General features: G+C 49.5%; 1 protein-coding gene across 1 annotated transcript in view; it reads left to right on the forward strand.

Moving 5' to 3' along the window:
* Nucleotides 1-23,762, forward strand: part of LOC140203783 (neuronal PAS domain-containing protein 3-like) — a 765,293-nt gene extending 741,531 nt beyond the window's left edge. Inside the window, exons 9-12 of the mRNA XM_072269856.1 lie at nt 1,772-1,878; nt 4,701-4,848; nt 14,682-14,797; nt 21,177-23,762. Of these exons, the coding sequence (XP_072125957.1) occupies nt 1,772-1,878; nt 4,701-4,848; nt 14,682-14,797; nt 21,177-22,249 (1,444 nt within the window). The 3' untranslated portion in view covers nt 22,250-23,762. The remainder of the gene's footprint in view (nt 1-1,771; nt 1,879-4,700; nt 4,849-14,681; nt 14,798-21,176) is intronic.
* Nucleotides 23,763-24,677: the final 915 nt, after the last annotated feature.

Raw genomic sequence — 24,677 nt, forward strand, 5'->3', positions numbered from 1 at the left:
GAGCTGGAGAGGGAGAGGGGAGGGGGGTGAGGAAGAGAAAGAGAGGAAGAGCGAAAGAAGAAGAGGGGGAGAAAGAGAGATGGAGAGAGAGGGGGTGGAGGTGGAGGGAGCAGAGGAGGGGGAGAGGTGGTAGAGAGAGAGTGGGGATCTGTGCTCCCTCTATCCACATTATGCACCTGCCTGCCTGTTAGAAATGAGTGCACTTCAAAGTAAGACTGCGTCTGTCAAGTGAGGAGATTGTGGGTGGAAATCAGACACAGAGGAGCTGCTGCCCTTGCTCATATGGAGGAGGTGATGATGAGAGGACGATGGGTGTTCTGTACAGGGCAGATAGAAACCGCTCCCAGAGTCAGGAGAAATGGGGGTGATCTCATTGAAACTTATCGGATGTTGAAAAGCCTGGATGGGGTGAATGTGGAGAGGATGTTCCCAGTGCTGGATCCAAAAGCAGACAGCACCAACTCAGAATGGAGAGTGCAGATGGGGAGGAATTTCTTTGCTGAAATTGGGGAATTTGTTGCAACAAATGGCTGTAGAGGCCGTCATTGGGTATATTTAAGGCGGAGGTTGATGGATTCTTAGTTAGACAGGGTATCAATGTTTATGGGGAGCAGGCAGGAGAATGGGGTGAGAGGGATAATAAATCAGCCATGATGGAATGGTAGGGCAGGCTCTTCGAGGTGAATGGCCTAATTCAGCTCCTATGTCTTATGGTCTATGGTCACTGGACCAAACATGTCCTGAGGGAAAAATGTTTTTACACAGTGAGAGGTGAGGAAATGGAATTCGCTACAAGAGGGCGAATGAAGTTGAGAAGGAAAATAAATCAGCCATGATGGAAGGGTGGGACAGACATGACAGGCCAAATGGTCTCTTTCTGTTCCTATGGTCTTGCCCTCTGTTGGAGTGTTGGAGAGGTATGGAGGAAAGTTCTATTGTGATGGGAGCAGGGCACGAGTCCCTGATGCAGAGTTTTGACCCAAATGGTCAACAATTCTTTTTCACTCACAGATGCTGCTCAACCATCTGAGTTCATCGGCAGATTGTTTGCAGCTTCATATTCCAGCGCCTGCAGTTTCCTGTGTCTCCATGTTGGCTCTGTCCTGGGAGAGAGTGATTGGACAGTGTAGAGGGAGCTTCACTCTGTATCTAACCCGTGCTGTCCCTGTCCTGGGAGTGTGCGATGGGACAGTGTAGAGGGAGATTAACTCTGTATCTAACCCGTGCTGTCCCTGCCCTGGGAGTGTGTGATGGGACGGTGTAGAGGGAGCTTCACTTGGTATCTAACCCGTGCTGTCCCTGCCCTGGGAGTGTGTGATGGGACGGTGTAGAGGGAGCTTCACTCTGTATCTAACCCGTGCTGTCCCTGTCCTGGGAGTGTGTGATGGGACAGAGTAGAGGGAGCTTCACTCTGTATCTAACCCGTGTTGTCCCTGTCCTGGGAGTGTGTGATGGGACAGTGTAGAGGGAGCTTCACTCTGTATCTAACCCGTGCTGTCCCTGTCCTGGGAGGGTGTGATGAGACAGTGTAGAGGGAGCTTCACTCTGTATCTAACCCGTGCTGTCCCTGCCCTGGGAGTGTGTGATGGAACTATTTTAATTGTAAGATGGAACAGTTTGTCTGGTTCTGCTTTAGTTTAGATTTCCTTTGTTTAATGTGTGGGGGAATAAGGAAAAGCTCACTTACTGCTCGGGGCTTGAAGCCTGGTTCAGGTCCTTGTGGGAAACAGCAATTCTTTCATTTCCCTCTGATCCGTGTTACATCTACCAGGATCTCGGACTACATGGACCTGTCCACGGCAGACGTGGTTGGGAAGAACTGCTATCACTTCATTCACGCCGAGGATGTGGAAGGGATCCGACATAGCCACCTGGACTGTGAGTAAATCCGTTCCTTCCTGATTCCCTGACAGCCCCACTACGCGGACCACATTGCTCCAGGAACACAGTACTTCAATGAGTGAGAATTGTCCACAACAACACAATTTAGTCAGTGGATATACTGACCGTAACTGCAAGGCAGCAAAGAAAAATATCTTTCTTTACTTAGAGGTCTCAGTCCCCGGGCATTCAGACTATCTCCGGTTGGTGTAGAGGGAGCTTCACTCTGTATCTAACCCATGCAGTCCCTGTCCTGGGAGTGTGTGATGGGACAGTGTAGAGGGAGCTTCATTCTGGATCTAACCCGTGTTGTCCCTGTCCTGGGAGAGTGTGATGGGACGGTGTAGAGGCAGCTGTACTATTCATCCAATGAGTATCTGTAGTAATGAGAAGAGGGCATGTCCCGGATGATGAGGGTTATATAAAGCTAGGGTGTCTAAGACTTTTGCACAGTACTGTAGTAATTTTATGTATTGCACTGTACTGCTGCCACAAAAAAAAACAAGTTTTATGACATTTGTGAGTGATGATAAACCTGATTCTGATCTGGGTCTCTATTGTGGACTGAGAGTGGGAAGGGGTCAGGGAGAGGGGAATCATGGTTGGGAAAAGGAGAAGGGAGAGGGGAGGGAGCGGGAAGCACCAGAGAGACATTCTGTAATGATCAATAGTCCAATTGTTTGGAATCAAATGACCTTGTCTGGTGTCTCAGGGCTTCGTGTGTCTCACCCGCCCCTGGCACTCCTTCTCTGCCACCTGACCCACACCCCTCCCGCAGTGCCCCACCCTCACCATTCCCAACGTCCTTGGCTCCCTCCATATTTACAACCTCGCTCTCCGTTCCACGTTGAGATAACCCCCTTATCTCAGAAAGGATGTATTGTCTTTAGAGAGAGTCCAGAGGAGGTTCACGAGGGTGATTCGGGAATGAAGGGGTTAACATATGAGGAGCGTTTGGCAGCTTTGGGCCTGTACTCACTGGAATTTAGAAGAGTATGGGAGCATCACATTGAAACCTACCGAATGTTGAAAGGACTAGATAGGGTGGATGTGGAGAGGATGTTTCCAATGGTGGGGTATCCAGACTGAAGGACACAGCCTCAAAATTGAGGGGCGACCTTTTAGAACAGAGGTAAGGAGGAATTTTTAGCCGGAGAGTAGTGAATCTGTGGAATACTCTGCAGTGGAGGCCAAGTCGGTGGGTATATTTAAAGCGGAAGTCGATAGATTCCTGATTGGTCGGGGCGTCAAGGGATACGGTGAGAGGGAAGGTGTATGGGGTTGAATGGAATCCGGTATCAGCCATGATGAAATGGTGGAACAAAGTTGATGGGCTGAATGGCCTAATTCTGCTCCTATGGCTTGTGGTTTTATGGTTGACAATTACAGAACTGTTCAAAAGCCTTCAGCAACCTAGCAATATATATATATATATATGCCAAAAGCCCAACTTATACTTCTGCATCAAATGTACACCGTAGATACGGCATAGCCGTGCACCCTACGCTGTACTCTATGCCGTAGCCTAACGCGCACCTCTCCCAAAATGTAACTATGCATCGCGGCAACGCAGACCACAGCAACTGTGATTGGTCTGCTTGGTAGCGTCTCATTTCCTCCTACGCATTTCCGGTTGCTTCTTCTTCTCCGCCATTTCAGAATTGAGAGAGAAGAGAGAAGAACATGAGTTGAGCGTTCTTAGCTCAACGTGAGCTCCAACTCCAACATGATGCGCTCAGTTTCTATCGCATTGTTTGAAGTACAGGAAGAAACTCAACACAGCGGCATAGAAACCCCACTGCCAACTAGCGTTTTGGCAATGAATTGCAGAGCGACGCAGACACACCAACGCACAAGTATAAATGCTCACAACGGCGTAGGCCACTTGCGTAGGCTACGGCGTGGCCCGTACGCGCAAGTATAAATCAGTCTTCAGGCTTATGCACTGCACTGTGCAAGGAGTGAGAGGGAAAGAAGGCGGAGAAAGGGAAAGGGAGATTGAAAGGCAGCCAAGGAAGGAATGCAGAGAGAAAAGAGAGAGGGCCCGAGAGTAAAGGCAATGAAGGTGATAGAGGCAAAGAGAGAGTGAACGGGGGTGGTGAGGGAAAAGGACTAAAAAGGGAATGGTGGAGAGAGAGAGTGAACAAAGAGAGATGAAGGTGAGAGAGAGATGGAGACCCTGAGGATGGGCAATGTGAGAAAGACTGGAAGGGGACACAGATAGGGGGAGGTGTGACAATCAGATCAGAAGATGGGTATAGTGGAATGAAACCAATAAAGTGAAATAGTTACCAAATTGTTGCTGACAGGCCAGCGCCCTCACCTTGGCTCACCGACTGTATCTTCACTGACATTAATCCAACCCCCTCACAATGTCCCTCAGTAGCCCCTCTCCCCAACACCCCATCTCTCTGACTGTATCCCCGCTGACATTAACCCAAACCCCTCAGAATGTCCCTCACTAACCCTTCTTCCTCAGCCGCCTGTCTCTCTGACTGTATCCCTGCTGACATTAATCCAGCTCCCTCACACCGTCCCTCAGTAACCCCTCTCCCCCAGCACCGTCTCTCTGACTGTATCCCCGCTGACATTAATCCAGCTCCCTCACACCATCCCTCAGTAACCCCTCTCCCCCAGCACCGTCTCTCTGACTGTATCCCCGCTGACATTAATCCAGTTCCCTCACTCCATCCCTCAGTAACCCCTCTCCCCCAGCACCATCTAACCCAGTAGCTCTACACGACGGAGCAGATTTTGGCCCAGCCTTTTGCCCCGATCCAGGGTTCTGTTGACGCTGATCTGCTGTCCTCTCTCCCTAGTGTTGAACAAGGGTCAGGTGGTCACGAAGTATTACCGCTGGATGCAGAAGAACGGAGGGTACATGTGGGTCCAGTCAAGCGCCACCATCTCGATCAACGTGAAGAATGGGAACGAGAAGAACATCATCTGGGTGAACCATGTGCTGAGGTGAGGACCATGTTCTTCCTCATTATCTTCAACATCAACGAGCAGTCTCACCTCGAAATCAGAATCAGAATCAGGTTTATTAGCACCAACATAGAAACATAGAAAAACCTACAGCGCAATACAGGCCCTTTGGCCCACAAAGCTGTGCCGAACATGTCCTTACCTTAGAAATTACCTAGGGTTACCCATAGCCCTCTATTTTTCTGAGCTCCATATACCTGTCCAGGAGTCTCGTAAAAGACCCTATCGTATCCGCCTCCACCACCACCGGCAGCCCATTCCACGCACTCACCACTCTCTGAGTAAATAACTTACCCCTGACATCTCCTCTGTACCTACTTCCAAGAACCTTAAAACTGTGCCCTCTCGTACTAGCCATTTCAGCCCTGGGAAAAAACCTCTGACTATCCACACGATCAATGCCTCTCGTCATCTTATGTGGCGTGAAATTTGTTAACTTAGCAGCAGCAGTTCAATGCAATACATAATCTAGCAGTGAGAAAAAAAAGAATAAATAAAATAAAAAATAATAATAATAAATAAACAAGTAAATCAATTACATATATTGAATAGATTAAAAAACGTGCCCGAACAGAAATACTGTATATTTTTTTAAAAAGTGAGGTAGTGTCCAAGGGTTCAAAGTCCATTTAGGAATCGGATGGCAGAGGGGAAGAAACTGTTCCTGAATCGCTGAGTGTGTGCCTTCAGGCTTCTGTACCTCCTCCCCGCTGGTAACAGTGAGAAAAGGGCATGTCCTGGGTACCGGAGGTCCTTAATAATGGATGTTGCCTTTCTGAGACACCGATCCCTAAAGATGTCCTGGGTACTTTGTAAGCAGTACCCAAGATGGAGCCGACTAGATTTACAACCTTCTGCAGCTTCTTTTGGTCCTGTGTAGTAGCCCCTCCATACCAGACAGTGGTGCTATGATGCTACCTGACTGGCTGAGCTAGAATATAGAAGGGTACCATACAGAGCAGCTCTTTGGCCCACGATGTTGTGCCGATCTTTTTAACCAAGATCACTCCCTCCCTCATAGTCCTCCATTTTCTATCATCCATGTGTCTTTCTAAGCCTCTTAAATGTCCCTAATGTATCTGTCTCTACCAACACCCCAGTTGTGCATTCCACACACCCACCACTCTGTTTAAAAACAAACTATCTCTGACATCCAATCACCCCCACGCTTTCCTCCAATTATCTTAAAATTAGTCACGGTGCGCACTGAACCCAGGAGTGGAGGAACGGCGGTCTCTGCCATGGTGAGCGCCGGCAACGACTGTGGCCGGGAGCAGGAAATGGCAAACTCTGTCACGGTGAGCACTGGCAACAACTTGATCCCGATGCGGAGGAACGGCAGACGTTGAGCGCTGGCTATGGCTGAACCCAGGACCAGAGGAACCACGTAGGGACGGAAACAAGAGGTTACACACAGGAATACCAACAGAGCATTGGAGGCACGACTGAGTGACACCACGAGACAATTCGTTCTCTACAAACACAAGGACTCCGCCCTGTGCTAAACGAGAGTCCCCTTTAGATTACCATAGAACGCGGAAAACCCATGCCAGTCACAATAAACTTGACCAGATTAAACAGAAAGCACCAGGGCTTAACAATTCTAGTTAAGACAATAGTTAGTGTCCCCGGCCTACTGATGTTGTTGCCTAGTAGGGGACAGAGCAGGGTTCAAAGTTCAAAGTAAATTTTATTATCAAAATATATACATGTCACCATATACAACCCTGAGATTCATTTTCCTGTGGGCATACTCAGCAAATCTATAGAATAGTAACTGTAACAGGATCACTGAAAGGTCAACCAAAGTGCAGAAGACAACAAATTGTGCAAATGAAAATATAAATAAATAGCAATAAATAATGAGAACATGAAATAATGTGATAGAGTCCTTAAAGTGAGATCATTGGCTTTGGGATCATCTCAATGGATGGGCAAGTGAGTGTAGTTACCCCCTTTTGTTCAAGAGCCTGATGGTTGAGGGGTAGTAACTGTTCTTGAACCTGGTGGTGCCAGTCCTGAGGCTCTTGTACCTTCTACCTGATGGCAGCAGTGAGAAAAGAGCGTAGCCTGGGTGGTGGGGATCTCTGATGATGGATAACCATATAATATATGGTGCTGCTTTCTTACGAAAGTGTTTCCTGTAGTTGTGCTCAATGGCTGGGAAGGCTTTATCAGGGTTGTACTGGGCCGAATCCATTACCTTTTGTAGGATCCTCCATTCAAAAGCATTGGTGTTTCCAAAGCAGGCCATGATGCAGCCACCACACTACACACCTATAGAAACATAGAAACATAGAAAATAGGTGCAGGAGTAGGCCATTCGGCCCTTCGAGCCTGCACCGCCATTCAGTATGATCATGGCTGATCATCCAACTCAGAACCCTATACCTGCTTTCTCTCCATGACCCCTGATCCCTTTAGCCACAAGGGCCATATCTAACTCCCTCTTAAATATAGCCAATGAACTGGCCTCAACTGTTTCCTGTGGCAGAGAATTCCACAGATTCACCACTCTCTGTGTGAAGTAGTTTTTCCTCATCTTGGTCCTAAAAGGCTTCCCCTTTATCCTCAAACTGTGACCCCTCATTCTGGACTTCCCCAACATCGGGAACAATCTTCCTGCATCTAGCCTGTCCAATCCCTTTAGGATTTTATACGTTTCAATCAGATACCCCGTCAATCTTCTAAATTCCAGCGAGTATAAGCCTAGTTCATCCAGTCTTTCATCATATGAAAGTCCTGCCATCCCAGGAATCAATCTGGTGAACCTTCTTTGTACTCCCTCTATGGCAAGGATGTCTTTCCTCAAATTACGGGACCAAAACTGCACACAATAGAAGGTTGTCAAGGATGAGATGTCACGTTAAATCTCCGCAGACGCCTAAGGAAGTAGAGGCCCTGTCGTGCTTTCTTCACAATTGCCCTTACATGGTGGGTTCAGGTCAGATCCTCTGATTCCAATAGGTTTCAGAGGTACATTTAATGTCAGAGAAATGTATACCATATACATCCTGAAATCCTTCTTCTTCGCAAACATCCACACAAACAGAGGAGTGCCCCAAAGAATGAGTGATAGTTAAATGTTAGAACCCCCAAAGCCCCCCACCACAGCTTCCTCCTCCCACGCACAAGCAGTAGCAAAGCAACGACCCCTCCCCTCACTCCCCCACCAACAAAAGCATCAGCGCCCCCCCCCACCGAGCACTCAAGCTTGCAGCAAAACATCAATAACACAGACCTGCAGTACCCCAAAGACTACTCGATCACCTGGTAATTCGACTTACTGCAGGCTCTCCCTCTCCCTAATAAGGGAGAAAGAGGTATCCCCATTTCACAGCGAGGGGGGAGACATAACGAACAACTTGCTGATTTATGATGTTAAAAGTCTGTTGCGTCGCTTTTTCCGAGCTCCATGCCCCAGAAAGGAGCAGCTCTCCGGGCACACAGCCCCCAGCAGCGAACCCACTGCCCCCGATGTTCCGTGTTCTCCTACGGCGCCTCAGTTGGGCACTGGCCTCGGATCAGCCCGTCTCCAGAGCCACGAAAATCCGGCACCCTGAAGGCACATCAGTCTTCCAGGCCACGTCCTTGGAATATCAAAAAACGGCCGGTCATGAGGTCCCATTCCCGCAAAGAATCAAAGTCAGAGTGTAGCTCCAGGTGAGGGTCGTCAAAATTTAAAGCTGCTGACCCTCTCCACCTCTGATCCATCGACGAGGACTGGCTAAGGAACCTCTGGTTTCCCTCTCCTGAAGTCTACAGTCAAGGGTGAACCTCCTTCGAAAGATAGATCAACTCAGTTTTAATCTGTGCTGTCCAGCACCTTCACAGAGAGGAGATATGTCACAGTCGTTCAGTCAGCTAACCTTCTCACTGTGGCCACAGGTCACTCACCAGCCGGTTACTAAGCCTTCCTCTGCGTTCTGAGTCCTTGGGGACTCAGCCCAACGGTCTTGCACCAGCTTTAACCCATGGTGGTGCAGAGTTCAATCCATCAATCACAGTACATTTATTAACAAAGAATGTATGAATTATACAACCTTGAGATTTGTCTGCTTACAGGCAGCCACAAAGCAAGAAACCCGAAAGAACCCAATTAAAAAAGAATAAAGATCAACCCCCAACGCGCACAGAAAAAGAAAAAAAACAAATCATGCTAACAACAGAAGAGAGCAACAGCAAAAGCATTCTGAAGCAAATTGATTCCTCAGATCCAATTCCCTAGAGCAGCCCAAAGCCCCAGTATTCAATTCATCGTATTAGCCAGGCAAGTCGCTGCAGAGGTCATAGACACGTCCCCCCAGATGTCAACAGGAATTCAGGCTTTCCTCAGACCTTGTTGCTGTATCATGGCTTTTGATATTGGCAAGTCTTACATTGTCTCCTCTAGCACAGAGCCTGCCTGATACACAGCAGCCCCGCCATCAAACCTGTGATTATGCTTCACTACAGTCTCTTAATCACACCCCCACCGTCCCCACCCCTCCCGTGCCTTCAGAGTAATAAATCTGGAAATGTTACTGCACACCCTGCATTTTCAGTCCCCATTGCATTTGTGGAAAGGGGAGAACGAAATGTCATCTCTGCAATACTGTTTAGTGATCTCTACACTGCAAATAATTAGCTGTGACTAATTCAACATAAAAGCATTAGTTGCTGCAATTTATATTTTAATTGCAAGCATTAATTACAAGCCCTAATTAACATGCACCCTAACAGAAGGAGTCACGTTTCTTCATTCCAGTGTCAACTCAATCTCTCTCTCTCACACACACACTCACATGCAATCTCTCTCACACTCATGCATATACTCAAATTTATAATCTCTCACACACACATTTGAACACACGCACACACATTCAAACGTAATCTCTCTTTATACGCATTCCCTCTCTCTCATACACACTCACACACAAACTCTCACACACACTCACACAATCTCTCTCTCATACACTCACACACAATATCTCTCTCTCACACACTTATATACAATCTCTCTCTCTCACACACACACACACACACTCACAAACAATCTCTCCCACACACACATTCCCGCTCACACACAATCTCTCACACATAATCTCTTTTTGTGTCTCCCCCCTCTCTCTCTCACACACAAACACTCATTCGAGCTCCAAACTCCACATACTCAGTTTTTCTCTCACACACACAAAGTCACACTCAATCACACAGACGTCCAAGCTCCTGATCTCTCACAGAGGGTTGTGGTTGGAGTCTGATAGCAGTGGGGAAGTAATTATTTCACAGTAAACCGAGGAGGTTCTTTCCCGAGCCTGCCTCACTGAAGCAAAGCGACGGCATCTTGCTAACGGCAGATCCAACGACTCCAACGCCTCAGTACCACAGCCGACCGAGCCTTCCCACCCAGGTCATTCCCTCTCCTCCTCGCTCCCACTGGGCAGTAGGTACAAGAGGACACATCACTCCAGGCTCAAAGATAGCTGATAATGGTTCTTGAATAGACCTCTTGTACGATAAACTCTTGATCTCACAATCTGCCTCGCCGTACCCCTTTATCTAGCAGATAGAGAAGTGGAGGGCTATGCCACAGGGAAGGGGTTACAGTGATCTTGGAAGAGCTTAAAATGTATCAGCACAACATTGTGAGCTGAAGGGCCTGAACAGATGTAATGTGCTATGCTCTACGCACTTTCTGTGCAACTTTAGCCCTACATTCTGCATTCTGTTTTGTTTTGTTTTTAATTATCTCAACGTACTTAAAGTATTGTGCAAAAGAATCAATCAGATATAGGTAGCTAGGGTGCCTAAGACCTTTGCACAGTATTTGTCAACGTGGAGCAGAGAGCGAGTTTGTAAATCTGGCGGGAACAAAGGACATTGGGAATGGTGAGGGTGGAGCACCGCGGGAGGGGTGTGGGACAGGCGGTGGAGAAGGAGTGTCAGGGGCGGATGCAGACACACCCAGCCCTGAGATACCAGGCAAGGTCATTTGATTCCAAACAATTGGTTTATTGATAAATACAGAATGCCTCTCCGGTGCTTCCCTCCCCTCTCCCTGTCCCTTTTCCCAACCATGATTCCCCTCTCCCTGCCCCCTTCCCATTCCCAGTCCGCAATAGAGACCCAGATCAGAATCAGGTTTATCATCACTCACATCTGTCATGAACTCTTTTTTTTGTGACAGCACTTTAGTGCAATACATAAAATTACTACATTACTGTGCAAAAGCCTTATGCACCCTAGCTATATATATATATGTGTGTGTGTAAGACTTTTGCACAGTACTGTAGTCCATGTCCCTCACCCATCCCACAGCGCTCCACCCTCACCATTCCCAACATCCAGATTTACAAACTAGCTGTCGACTCAATGTTGACCAATACAGTACTATGAAAAAGTCTTAAGCACCCTAGCACAGTACAGTACGTTTGGAATGATCTGTCCTGATAGTATGCAAGCTTTTTGGGCCCATATGACAGTAATCAGTCAATTCCAAACTGACTGCTGGTGTCTGCACGAAATAAAATGCTTTGGGACGTCCCGCGGTGCTGAGAAACGTTCAAAGAATCGGTGCCTATTTTTTTAAGGCTCATGTACTGTGCAGATGACAGAGGCCACCACCCGTTCGAGACCATAACGCATAGGAGCAGAATTAGGCCATTCGGCCCATCGAGTCTGCTCCAGCGTTCCAATCCCGAACAAGGGAAAATCCGCAGACGCTGGAAATCCAGAGCAACACCCACAAAATGCTGGAGGAACTCAGCAGGCCAGGAAAAGAGTAAACAGTTGACGTTTGGGGCTGAGACCCTGCAGCAGGAATGGAACAAAAGATGAGGAGTCAGAGTAAGAAAGTGGGGGGAGGGCAGTAAGATAGGTGAAATCGGGAGGGGGGAGGCGTTAAGTAAAGAGCTGGGAAGTTGATCGGTGAGAGAGAGACAGGGCTGGAGGAGGGGGTGACTGATAGAAGAGGACAGAAGACCGTGGAAGAAAGGAAAGAGGGAGAAGCAGAAGAGAGTGGTGATAAGGTGAGAGAGAGAAGAAAGGGGATGGGGAATGGTGGGGTGGGGCATTACCAGAAGTTTGAGAAATCGATGTTCATGCCATCAGGTTGGAGGCTACCCAGAGGGAATTTAAGGTGTTGCTCCTCTAACCTGAGTGTGGCCTCATCGCGACAGTGGAGGACGCCATGGACTGACATACTGGAATGGGAATGGAATTTAAATGGCGGCCACTGGGAGATGTGGTGCTTTTACCAAGTCTATACTGGTGTTGTTCCTCCACTCTTCCTACGCTATATCGGTGACTGCATTGGCGCTGCGTCCTGCACCCACGCAGAACTCAACAACTTCATCCACTTTGCCTCCAACTTCCACCTTGCCCTCAAATTTACCTAGTCCATTTCCAATGCTTCCCTTCCCTTTCTCGATCTGTGGAGACAGCTTATCCACTGATGTTTATTATAAACCCACTGACTCTCACAGCTACCTGGACTCTACCTCGTCCCACCTTGTTCCAGCCTCTTCTCTCAATTCCTCCGTCTCTGCTGCATCTGCTCTCAGGATGAGGCATTTCAGTTGAGAACTAAGGAGAAATCCTCCTTCAAAGAAAGGGGCTTCCTTTCCTCCACCGTCAACATGGCCCTCAGCCTCATCTCTTCCATTTCATGCATGTCTACTCTTACCCCATCCTCCCACCACCCTACCAGGAATAGGGTTCCTCTTGTCCTCACCTACTGCCCCACCAGCCTCCAGATCTAGCACATAATTCTCCACAACTTCTGCCATCTCCAACAGAATCCTACCACCAAGCATATCTTTCCCTACCCCCCCCCCCACTTTCCGCAGGAATCGCTCCTTACGTGACTCCCTTGTCCATTTGTCCCTCCCCACAGATCTCTTTCCTGGCAAGCAGAACAAGTGCCACACCTGCCCCTACACCTCCTCTCTCACTACCATTCAGGGCCCCAAACAGTCCTTCCAGGTGAGGCGACACTTCACCTGTGAGTCTGTTGGGGCCATATGCTGTATCAGGTACTCCCGGTGTGACCTCTTGCATATCGGTGAGACCCAATGTAGATTGGGAGACTGCTTCGCCAAACACCTTAGCTCCGTCCGCCAGAACAAGCAGGATCTCCCAGTGGCCACCCATTTTAATTCCACTTCCCGTTCCCATTCCGATATGTCAATCCACGGCCTCCTTTACTGCCGTGATGAAGCCACACTCAGGTTCAAGGAGCAACATCTGATATTCTATCTGTGTAACCTCCAACCCGATGGCATGAACACTGATTTCTCGAACTTCTGGTAATACCCCGCCGCCTCCTTCCCCATTCACTTTTCTTTCTCTTTCATCACCTCCCTCTGGTGCTCCTCCCCCTTTTACTTTCTGCCATGAACTTCTGTCCTCTCCTATCAGATTCCCCCTTCTCCAGCCCTGTATCTCACCAATCAACCTCCCAGTTCTTTGCTTCACCCCTCCTGGTTTCACCTTTCACCTTGAGGTTCTTCCTCCCCTCTCCCATCTTCTTGCTTTGACTCCTCATCTTTTTTTCCCAGCCCTAATGAAGGGTCTTGGCCCAAAACATCACCTGTACTCTTCTCCATAGGGTCTGCCTGGCCTGAAGAGTTCCCTCCAGCATTTTGTGCATGTTGTCCACTCCTCCATCAGGGCTGACTTATTTTCCCTCTCAACACTAGTTTCTCCCACATCCCATCAAAGTGCATCCATAAAGATTAGCTTTGTTTGTCACACGAACACCGAATCACCAAAACGTCGTTTTGTGTCAAGAACCAACCCAGTTCGAGAATGTGCTGGGGGGCAGCCTGTAAGTGACAGTATGCTTTCAAAACCAACATATCATGGCCCCAACTTACCAGCCCTAACCCGTGTGCAGTTGGATGCCCGGGAGAACATACAGACTCCTTACAGACAGCGCGGAGGATTGAACCCCCGATCACTGACGCAGTAATTCATTACGCTAGCCACCGGTAAATTACCGCAAGTGTGAAGGTAGCTCACAAACCTTTGGTGGTGTTTTTGGGAACGCAGGTGGGAATAAAATGGGATTAGTGTGATTGGGTTTTCGGTGGCTGCTGAGGATTTGATGGGCCAAAGCGACTGAAAATTAACACTTGATGTTGGCTTTGATACTTTTATTTCACATTACAATTCTGTCCCACAAGAATCAAAATCAGAATCAGGTTTATTATCACCGACGTGTGTCGTGAAATTTGTTAGCTTAGCAGCAGCATTTCAATGCAATATATAATATAGAAGAAAATTTAATAATAATAATAAATAAATTACAGTATACATATATGGAATCGATTAAAAAGCTGCAGAAAACAAATAATATATACTTTAAAAAGTGAGATAGTGTTTATGGGTTCAGTGTCCATTTAGGAATCGGATGGCAGAGGGGAAGCATTTCCTGAATCACTAAGTGTGTGCCTTCAGGCTCCTTGATGGTAGCAGGATCTTCTGCCTCAGAATCCTTAGCACCCTTTAACGGTGGCGTATTTATTTAGAGTCACAGTGCAGAACAGCGCCTTCCGGCCCAATAAGCCGCAGCGTCCAGCAACCCATCTGTATAAGACTAACGTAACCACGGAACAATTTACAATGACCAATTAACCTACTAACCAGAATGTGGGAGGAAACCCTCATGCCCACGGGAAGAACGTACAAACTTACCACACCAGGCGTCAGAATTGAACTCTGAACCGTGACATCCTGAGGTGTAGTAGTCTCGCGCTTACCCACGGTGCCTGTGGTAAACCTGCCTCGTGCAATGAATGTGACGTACTATTTTTCTTTTGCCCTTATAGCAAACCGGAGCTTCGAGACACTCCGATGGATATCTCACAGCTCCCGCTATCGTCCATCAAAGCTTCCAAGCAGCTGGTGTTGTCAGATTCGGAGTCCGACTCTCGGGAGCACATAGGTAAAGAAATCTCGCGACCCACGCCCCCCTGTGAAGCACCAATCCCATCCCTTTGGCCAGAGCGTCTGATTGCAGACCCTGAAGCCAATCCAACTGCAAGCCAATCAGAGCTTGTGGTCCGTGGGTTGAAGGACCCCAAACTCAGTTGTCTGCATGCTTGCACGGGTCGAGAAGGCATGGATTTGCAGCAAAGTCCTTGGGAACTCAGTGACTTTCATGGAGGTTATGAAGCTGTTGCTCTCACCGAGACACTGGCCTGAAGGGTGGGCAGGAACTGCAGTGTCCCAGGGTATGGAATTTTCATGAAACTCAGAGTCATAGTCATAGTCATATTTTATTGATCCCGGGGGAAATTGGTTTTCATTACAGTTGCACCATAAATAATAAGTAGTAATAGAACCATAAATAGTTAAATAGTAATATGTAAATTATGCCTGTAAATTATGAAATAAGTCCAGGACCAGCCTATTGGCTCAGGGTGTCTGACCCTCCAAGGGAGGAGTTGTAAAGTTTGATGGCCACAGGCAGGAATGACTTCCTATGACGCTCTGTGCTGCATCTCGGTGGAATGAGTCTCTGGCTGAATGTACTCCTGTGCCCAACCAGTACATTATGTAGTGGATGGGAGACATTGTCCAAGATGGCATGCAACTTAGACAGCATCCTCTTTTCAGACACCACCGTCAGAGAGTCCAGTTCCATCCCCACAACATCACTGGCCTTACGAATGAGTTTGTTGATTCTGTTGGTGTCTACTACCCTCAGCCTGCTGCCCCAGCACACAACAGCAAACATGATAGCACTGGCCACCGCAGACTCGTAGAACATCCTCAGTATCGTCCGGCAGATGTTAAAGGACCTCAGTCTCCTCAGGAAATAAAGACGGCTCTGTCCCTTCTTGTAGACAGCCTCAGTGTTCTTTGACCAGTCCAGTTTATTGTCAATTCGTATCCCCAGGTATTTGTAATCCTCCACCATGTCCACACTGACCCCCTGGATGGAAACAGGGGTCACCGGTACCTTAGAGGAGGGTGTAAAGGGGGAGAAGAGGTGTTGCACTATTTAGTCAACAATTGCATTACCTCAGATGTGAATGAGGCATCCGTTGTTCAAGGTCAACCGTGGATGTTGCACCCTAGCTGTGTAGATATGCAAGCCTGGGCTGTACTACAGGGAGAACAAGCTGTTGCCCAGGTAGCAGGCTCCCCCTCTCCACGCATCTGACGAACCCAAAGGAACAGCAGAGACCGATACAGTTTGACACCAGCAGCGTCGCAGGGGTCACCAGTTAGCATTGAGCTCGACGTAGGACTGCAATTCCGGATTTCTGTATTTTCCCTCAGCACCCAGAGGAAACCCACGCGGTCACGGGGAGAACGTACAAACTCCTGTACACGAGTGTGAGGAGAATGAAATAACTGTTACTGCTGATCTGAATCAGCACAAGAAAAACAGATAAAGAAGGCATTAATAAAAAATAATAGATATATAGGATAGCTCACATACATACATTAATTATATGCCCATAAAGTGGCATACAATCCCACGCGGTCACAGGGAGAACACACAAACTCCTTACAGACAGTGGCGGGAATCGAATCTGTGTTGCTGACACCGTAATAGGCTACGCTGACTGCTGTTGTACCATTTTTTTTCCGGAGCAGAGGCGATTAAGAGGGAACATAACTGAGGTATAGAAAACTGAGGGGTTTGGAGAGGATAAACTGCAAGAAACCCAAACTTTTATCGTTTACGATCCTGTGAAACTTTTTCAAAGTTTGTAGCTTGTTGTCATATGCACAGGCACATCGTGGAGTACTACAGCACAGACTAGATGGGCCAAAGAGCCTGTTTCCGTGCTGTAGAGCTCTTTGAGGTATGGAAGGATCTGGTCTGGGTGCAGATCAATAGAACTAGGCGGATTAAATAGATTGGCATGACCTAGGTGCGCCAAAGGGCCTACTTTTGTGTTGTAGTGCTCTGTGGGGTATGGAGAGCTGTGATACAGATGCAGGTTGATGGGACTAGGCAGAATAATGGTTGGGACTAGACACCTGTTTTGGTGCTGTAGGATTATATAAGGTAAGAGGGCTATGGTCTGGGCGTAGGTAGATGGGGCAAGGCAGAATATTCAGCATGGTCTAGATGGGCCAAAGGGCCTGTTTCTGTGCTGTAGAGCTCGTTGGCTCTATTCCAGCGCAAGTATAAATGAAAGACTTACTTGCGGCAGCTTCACGAGCACACAGCTTTAGAGACACATCGCTCACGAGAAAAGTATTAACATAAATTATACGAGAAAGAACACAATTAGAATAAAAAGGGAGTCCATTCCAGTGCAAAGTGGACTGGAATTGTGCTGTGCTGTTCTGAGGTAGGGACGTGGTTGAGAAAGGGAAGTTGTACTTCATGAACCCGGTGTGTGGAATGAGACAAATTGCACACAGAGCATTTAAGGAGCAGTTGGAGAGCCAAACGAGAGAGGAAGCAGTGGCTTTTTCGGTGGGATGAGTTGAAAAACGAGAGAGATCATTTTTAATTATGAACGTCAGAAGGGACTGATCGACAGTTTAAAACCACAAAATAGGTGGGCTAGATGCCTACAAGGAACAGTTCAGATTAGATTGAAGTTCAAAGTTCAAAGCAAATTTTATTATCAAAGTAAATATATGTCACTATATACAAACCTGCGATTCATTTTCTTGTGAGCATATTCAATTACTCTGTAGAATAATAACTATAACAGAATCAATGAAAAACTAGGCTGTTCAGCCAGAGTGAAGAAGACAACAAACTGTGTAAATACAAATATAAATAATAATAAATAAGCAATAAATATCGAGAACATAAGATGAAAGTGAGTCCGTGGTTGTGGGAACATTTCAATGATGGAGCAAGTGAAGTTGGGTGAAGTTACCTGCATTGTTTCAACAACCTGATGGTTGGGAGGTAGAAGTTATCCCTGAACCTGGTGGTGTGAGTCCTGAGGCTCCTGGACCTTCTTCCAGATGGCAGTAGACAATAGACAATAGGTGCAGGAGTAGCCCATTCGGCCCTTCGAGCCAGCACCGCCATTCACTGTGATCGTGGCTGATCATCCACAATCAGTATCCAGTTCCTGCCTTATCCCCATAACCTTTGATTCCACTATCTTTAAGAGCTCTATCCATCTCTTTCTTGAAAGCATCCAGAGACTTGGCCTCCACAGCCTTCTGGGGCAGAGCATTCCATACATCCACCACTCTCTGGGTGAAAAAGTTTTTCCTCAGCTCCGTTCTAAATGGCCTACCCCTTATTCTTAAACTGTGGTCTCTGGTTCTGGACTCACCCATCAGCGGGAACATGCTTCCTGCCTGCAGCGTGTCCAATCCCTTAATAATCTTACATGTTTCAATAAGATCCCCTCTCAGCCTTCTAAATTCCAGAGTATACAAGCCCAGTCGCTCCAATCTTTTGACATATGACAGTCCCGCCATCCCAGGAATTAACCTTGTGAACATACGCTGCACTCCCTCAATAGCAAGAATGTCCTTCCTCAAATTTGGAGACCAAAACTGCACACAGTACTCCAGGTGTGGTCTCACCAGGGCCCTGTACAGCTGCAGAAGGACCTCTTTGCTCTTATACTCAATTCCCCTTGTTCTGAAGACCAGCATGCCATTAGCTTTCTTCACTGCCTGCTGTACTTGCATGCTTGCTTTCAGTGACTGATGTACAAGAACACCTAGATCTCGTTGTACTTCCCCTTTTCCTAACTTGATTCCATTTAGATAATAATCTGCCTTCCTGTTCTTACCACCAAAGTGGGTAACCTCACATTTATCCACATTAAACTGCATCTGCCATGCATCTGCCCACTCACCCAACCTGTCCAAGTCACCCTGCATTCTCATAACATCCTCCTCACATTTCACACTGGCACCAGTTGTGAGAAGAGAGCATGGCCTGGGTGGTGGACAGTCTTGGATTGTTTCCCTTGGACCACAGGAGATTGAGGGGTGATCTCATAGAGGTGTATAAATTATGAGGGGTATAGATGGGGAGAATAAACTCTCTTTTTTCCCCCAAAGGTTAAGGGGAAAAGAACTAGATAACTCTGATTCAGATTTAGAGTGAGAGGGGGAAGATTTAATCGGAACTTGAGAGGCGACATTTCCGCCCAGAGGATGGGCCATAAATGGAATGGGCTGCCAGAGGGAGTGAGGCAGGTACAAATCCTTTGTTCGACATGTGCTGTGTCGTATGACTTGAGTAATCATGGTCTCACCATGATTGTTCTTGGCAATTCTTCTGCCATCACCTTCTTCTGGGCAGTGTCTTTACAAGAGGGGTGACCCCTAGCCATTATCAATACTCTTCAGATATTGTCCGCCTGGCGTCAGTGGTTGCATAACGAGGACTTGTGACCTGCACCGGCTGCTCATACGACCAAAAACCACCTGCTCCCATGGCTCCAGGTGACCCTAATCAGGGAACTAAGCAAGTGCTACACCTTGCCCAAGGGTGACCTGCAGGCTAGCGGAGGGAAGGAGCGCCTTACACCTCCTTTGGTAGAGACGTATCTCCACCCCGTCACACCGCAGGTCCAATAATCACTTATAAAAGACATTTGGGTACATAGATAGGAAAGATTTTGAGAAATAGGGACAAAATGCAAGAAAACGGGACCAGCTACAATGGACCAAAGGACAGATTCTCCAATGCTGTATGACTTTAGAGGCAGTGTAGCATCATAAGGTTGGTGATTATACAAGACACAGTGGTCTTGTGAGGGTTCTGGTCTTCTGGTTGTCCGAAAGCTGCTGCCTGGTCTTCATGAAGATTTTACCCATAAAAGGCGACTGTCCTTTTCTCTCCATTGATGCAACTATGGAAAAAGCTGCCAGTGGAGTGGTAGACATGGATTCAAAGTACATTTATTATCAAAATATGTTTACATTATACAACCTTGGGTTTCATCTCCTAATGGGCAGCCACGAAACAAAGAACCCCAAAAAAATTATTTTTTAGACCAGCAAACACCAGATGTGTAGAGAGCAAAAAAAAACTCATGCAAACAATAAACACAAGCAAACAGCGTTCTGAAGTCCACAGACAGTTTGTCCACTGACACTTAGTTCAGAACAGAGCAGCAAGCCAAACCGGCCCATCCTTCACCCTGGTCCCACACACCCTGACCTTTCCAAACTGGTCCACCGCCTAACTCGTCGCCCAGTCACTTCGATCTGTTCTGGGGCCTGGACCCCGCCACCTCCATTTGGGATGAAGCTTAAATCGATCGAACCTCAGGCCTTCCTCATTCTCGTCAACTGCTGCCTCATTTCAGCTCCACGCCACATCCAGTTGCCTCTGGGTCCAAGTGGATTTTACAGGCTATTGTTTGCAAATGTAACATTTAACACATGTTTGGATAAGGCGTATGAGGAGCATTTGATGGCTTTGGGATTGTACTCACTGGAGTTTCAAGGAATGAAGGGAGATCTCTTTTAAACCTACCAAATATTGAAAGGCTGAGACCGAGTGGACATGCAGAGAACATTTCCAATAATAGAGTCAAAGATCAGAGGGCAGCCTCAGATTATAAGGGTGTCCCTCCAGAACAGAGATGAAGGGGAGTTTCTTTTTCTGGAGAGTTTATATACGTACTTACTTATTTATTAAGCTTCAATGCGGAATAGGTCCTTCCAGCCCTTTGAGCCGCACTGTCCAGCAATTCCCCGATTTAACCCCAGCCTAATCACAGGACAATTTACAATAACCAACTAACCTGCCAACCGGTATGTCTTTGGACTGTGGGAGGAAACCGGAGCACCCGAAGGAAACCCACGCAGTCACGGGGGAGAACGTACAAACTCCTTGCAGGCAGTGACGGGAGTTGGACCCTGGTCACCCGTACTGTAAAGCATTGTACACAAAACGCTGGAGGAACTCAGCAGACCAGGCAGTATCTATGGAAAAGAGTACAGAGTCGACGTCCCGGCCTGAAACGGGGACTGTTTACTATTTTCCGTAGATGCTGCCTGGCCTGCAGAGTTCCTCCAGCATTTTGCTCAGATTGTGAACACTCTGGTTGAACACCCTAGTTGCTCAGATTTCCAGCATCCACAGGTCTTCTCTTGTCTGTAAAGCATTGTGCTAACCACAACACTACCTTAAAGAAGAAGCTGATAGGTTCATAATTATTAAAGACCTCAAAGGTTATGGGGAAAAGGCAGAGGGAAAATAAATTAGTTGTGTTTGAATAGCAGAGCAGACTCGACGGGCTGAATGGCCTAATTCTGCTCCAATGCTTTGTGTTTAGATAGGCAGATGAAGGGTTTTTGTGAGATTTGGTACCAGCTGATGCCCCTTCCATCGCCCTCCTTGTCCCTCTCTCCTGCAGGGAGCCACGACCCGAAGGCCACGGGAAAGGCCGGCAACCTGGAGGCGGGCGTCCGGGCGCGCTCGGAGGCCTGGAAGCGGTCCGACAGCCGGTCCGAGGAGGAGATGACCTCGGCCAAGGACGACAGCGACTCGAGCCTGTCGGACAGCGAGGGGCCGAGCGGCAGCAGGAGGAGCCTGGTCCTGCCGCGCGTCAAGCGGATGAAGGTGGAGGGCCAGGCCGAGGCGGGGCCGGGCCGAGAGCTGCGGGGCTCGGGACCCAGTGACGGGGGCTCGGGGGCCAGCTCGGAGGAGGACAACTTGGCCGCCCGGCACCTGTACCCCAAGCGGAGGAAGAGGCCGAGGGACGGCTCGGGGCCTCGGGTCAAGGCTCCGGGGGTGGCCGATCGCGACTCTACCCTCAAGGTCAAGACTGAGGCCACTCCGGCCATCGGCTACGAGGGCCGCCGTCCGGCCTGGGACTACCCGGCCGAGCGGGAGGCGGCCTACCACCAGCGGGCGGCCAAGGCCCCGCCCGCCGCCTCCGACCACTTCGGCGCGGATCCCCCCCTCAGCCCGCCCGGCGCTGCCGAGAACCCCGGCGGCAGGAAGACGCCTTTCGGCCCGTCTCCCCGGGCCTCCGACGCCCTGTCGCCAGCTCCGCCGTCCGCCGACGACAAGGCCGACGTTCTGGCCCTGGCACAGGCACAGGCCCAGGCCCAGGCCCCGCCGCCGCCGCCGCCCTCCAGCCTGTACGCGGCCAGCACCATCCGCTACGCGCCGGCCGACGTGGCGCTGGCCGTGCCCGGCAACCTGCTGCCCGCCGCCGCCGCCCACGCCCTCAACTTCGTGGAGCTGAACGGCCCGGCGTTCGGCGCCGAGCAGAAGGCGCAGGTGGAGATGATCTACCACCACGTCCAGCGCCTCAACATGGCAGCCAACCCCTTCGGGTCGCCGGCCGCCGCCGCCGGCCTCACCCAGGTGCCAGCCGGCAGCGTCTTCAGCACGGCCGAGGCCCTCTTCTCCACCCTGCCCTTCCCCATGAACGCCGGCACCATCCACCCCCCGCAGGCTCTGGAGCGCAAGGAAGACTGAAGCCCAGCGCCCACCGAGATGGGCCGGAGGATCTCTCCCTCCGGCCGGCCAGTCGAGACAATGGACCTCTGCTCCCCATCTCCTTCCAGTCTCCCCCTCCCTTAACCAAACCCCCTCTTCCCTCCCAACCAGAACGACCACCCGTGTCTCCTTGGCCCAAGTCCACGTGGGCAGTGGGAGTGGGAGAGCTGGGGGGTGGCTATTGGATGCTCCCACCACCTTGGCAGCTGGTTGTCCATAGGGACTGGCCGACTGTTGGGACGGAAGGGAAGGGTAGTGGTGGTGGTGGGTGTGCCAGCCGAGGCTTCGAGGCCCATTTCCACCTCCGCTGCTCGGTCGGGGAGTACTGTAACGATGGAGGGGAGGGGGAAGACTCGAACCTGCCACCGGCCAGGTCCCGGCCCTCTGGGACTTCTCCTTTGTCCGCCCCGGGTCTCCGGCCTCGCCTCGCCCACTCAGTGGACACCGTCGGCGTATCCTGTCCGAAACTCGTAAGGTCGCCGTCCACTCGGCCCACCCAGTGAGGCCTGACCTGTCTCCACCTCGACCTCTTCTTCGGCCGGAGCCTCTCCGGTCCATTGCCCCGTGGGACCATTCTGTGTATAATGTACAGCCAGTCGGTAAAACTTGTAAAAAAATAAGGCAAATTGAGAGAGAAAAAGAAACATTTCCCTTGGGACAGGTGGCTTTAAAGCCGGATTAAGTGGCGCTCTCCCCCCCCCCCCACCTTGATGGATATCGGAAAGGTTTCTGGGACATAGCATTCCCCGCTGTGGAGAAGACCCAAACGTCGTTCAGTGTATCCTCGTACCGTCTGGTTTCACACTTGCCTGAAGCTTTGGGGGAAAGTGAGGTCGAAACATCAAGCCGCTTTTTCCAGAGGTAATGCACTTGGAGCGGGGCAGCACCGTTTCGGAGTGAGTTGTTGGGGGTAATGCAGGGGAAACGTTACTGTGAATCTAACCCGCGCTGTCCCGAATCCTGGAGTGCTTGATGGGACAGTGTTAGAGGAGTTTTACCCTGTATCTAACCAGTTTGTTTATTCCCCCCCCCCCTTCTCTTCGGGACTATGTAGAAGGAGCATCCCTCTCGCGTCTAATTGTGACAGGGTAGGGTCAAGGACAAAAAGCTCGGTAACCGGACCATTTTATTTTGGGTGTGCACGATGGCGAAGAGGGTCTGGCCCATTCCGACGGGAAACAGCATCAACGCTAATATGTAAAACCTCCGACATAAATAGTGGTAATTCAGATCGCAGCTAATATGTACAGTGATCGTAGGCTTTCAACTTTTCGTTCTGCAAGCCCAAAGTTATCACCCAAACCACTCCTTGTACGTTTGAACGACGCAATTTGCACTTAGCCCCTTTCTCCCCTTTTTGTTTTCCTTTTGGTAAATTCAACTTGACCCAAGACCAGATGGTGACTGAGGGCTTCTGCACCGCGCTGGGCGTCGCCCGTGGCACTGTGCCCTGCCCGGCTTTGTGGGATGGGGGGCGGGGGGTGGATTTTACACCCAAGCTCCTCTGCCTCGCCATGGCCCATCGGTGAGCCCCGCCGATGTTGGTGCATTCCGCAGCCCCTGGTGGGTCCAAGACCCCAGGGGTTTTGTGTGGCAAAGCCATTACCTTTTCGTTCAATGGGTCGTACGCAGCACTTACAGCCGATACAAACTGCAGACTTGCATTCCTATAGTGCCGTTGACAGCCTCAGGACTTCCCAAAAGCGCTTTTCAGCCGATCAGGTAACCCTCTGGAGTTTAAGTCACTGCCTTTGTGTGAGGCGGCCGGCAGCTTGTGCACAGAAAGCTTCCACACGGGCCGGGGCGATCAGCGGCCGATAACCAAGTCGCCCGGTCGGATGCTCAGGCTGGTCACCCCCTCAGAGCAACGGCCCCCGGGGGCGACACGGGCTCTCTCCCGGCGTCGCAGTGGCGGCTTCAGCCCGGATGACTGAGCGTGCGGCCCCGGAGGACGGTAGCCAAAGCTCGCAACCCCCGGACTCCCAAGCCAAGCGCAACGCCTGCCGAAAGCCGTGTTGCCAACGCAGCTCATGAAAGCCACGGTTTCGTCCCAGGACTGGAAGCGGCTGAAAGGTTTGCGTTGTCAAAATACGGGCGCCTCCTAGGAAGCGGCTTTCTGTTGTATTTTCTCTATCTCTCCCCCCCCCCCCCCCCCCCCCGCCCAACAAGTCGATGTTTGTTAGTCTAAGGCATTCTGTAACAGCAATAATCAGCACCAAGGTGTGGATTAATACTGGCGGCGAGAAGTAATTACAGAGAGGAAGACACACACGGGGGTCGGGAGGCAGCATTTAAACAGTTGGTAGGCAGAGTGACGATTACTTACAGGCCCTTCGGCCCACAAAGTTGTGCTGGTTTTTGGCCAACCAAGATCAACCCAACCCTTCCTTCCTTCCCACATTCCCAA

The sequence above is a fragment of the Mobula birostris genome, chromosome 10 (assembly GCF_030028105.1).
Source record: "Mobula birostris isolate sMobBir1 chromosome 10, sMobBir1.hap1, whole genome shotgun sequence".
Taxonomy (NCBI): domain Eukaryota; kingdom Metazoa; phylum Chordata; class Chondrichthyes; order Myliobatiformes; family Myliobatidae; genus Mobula; species Mobula birostris.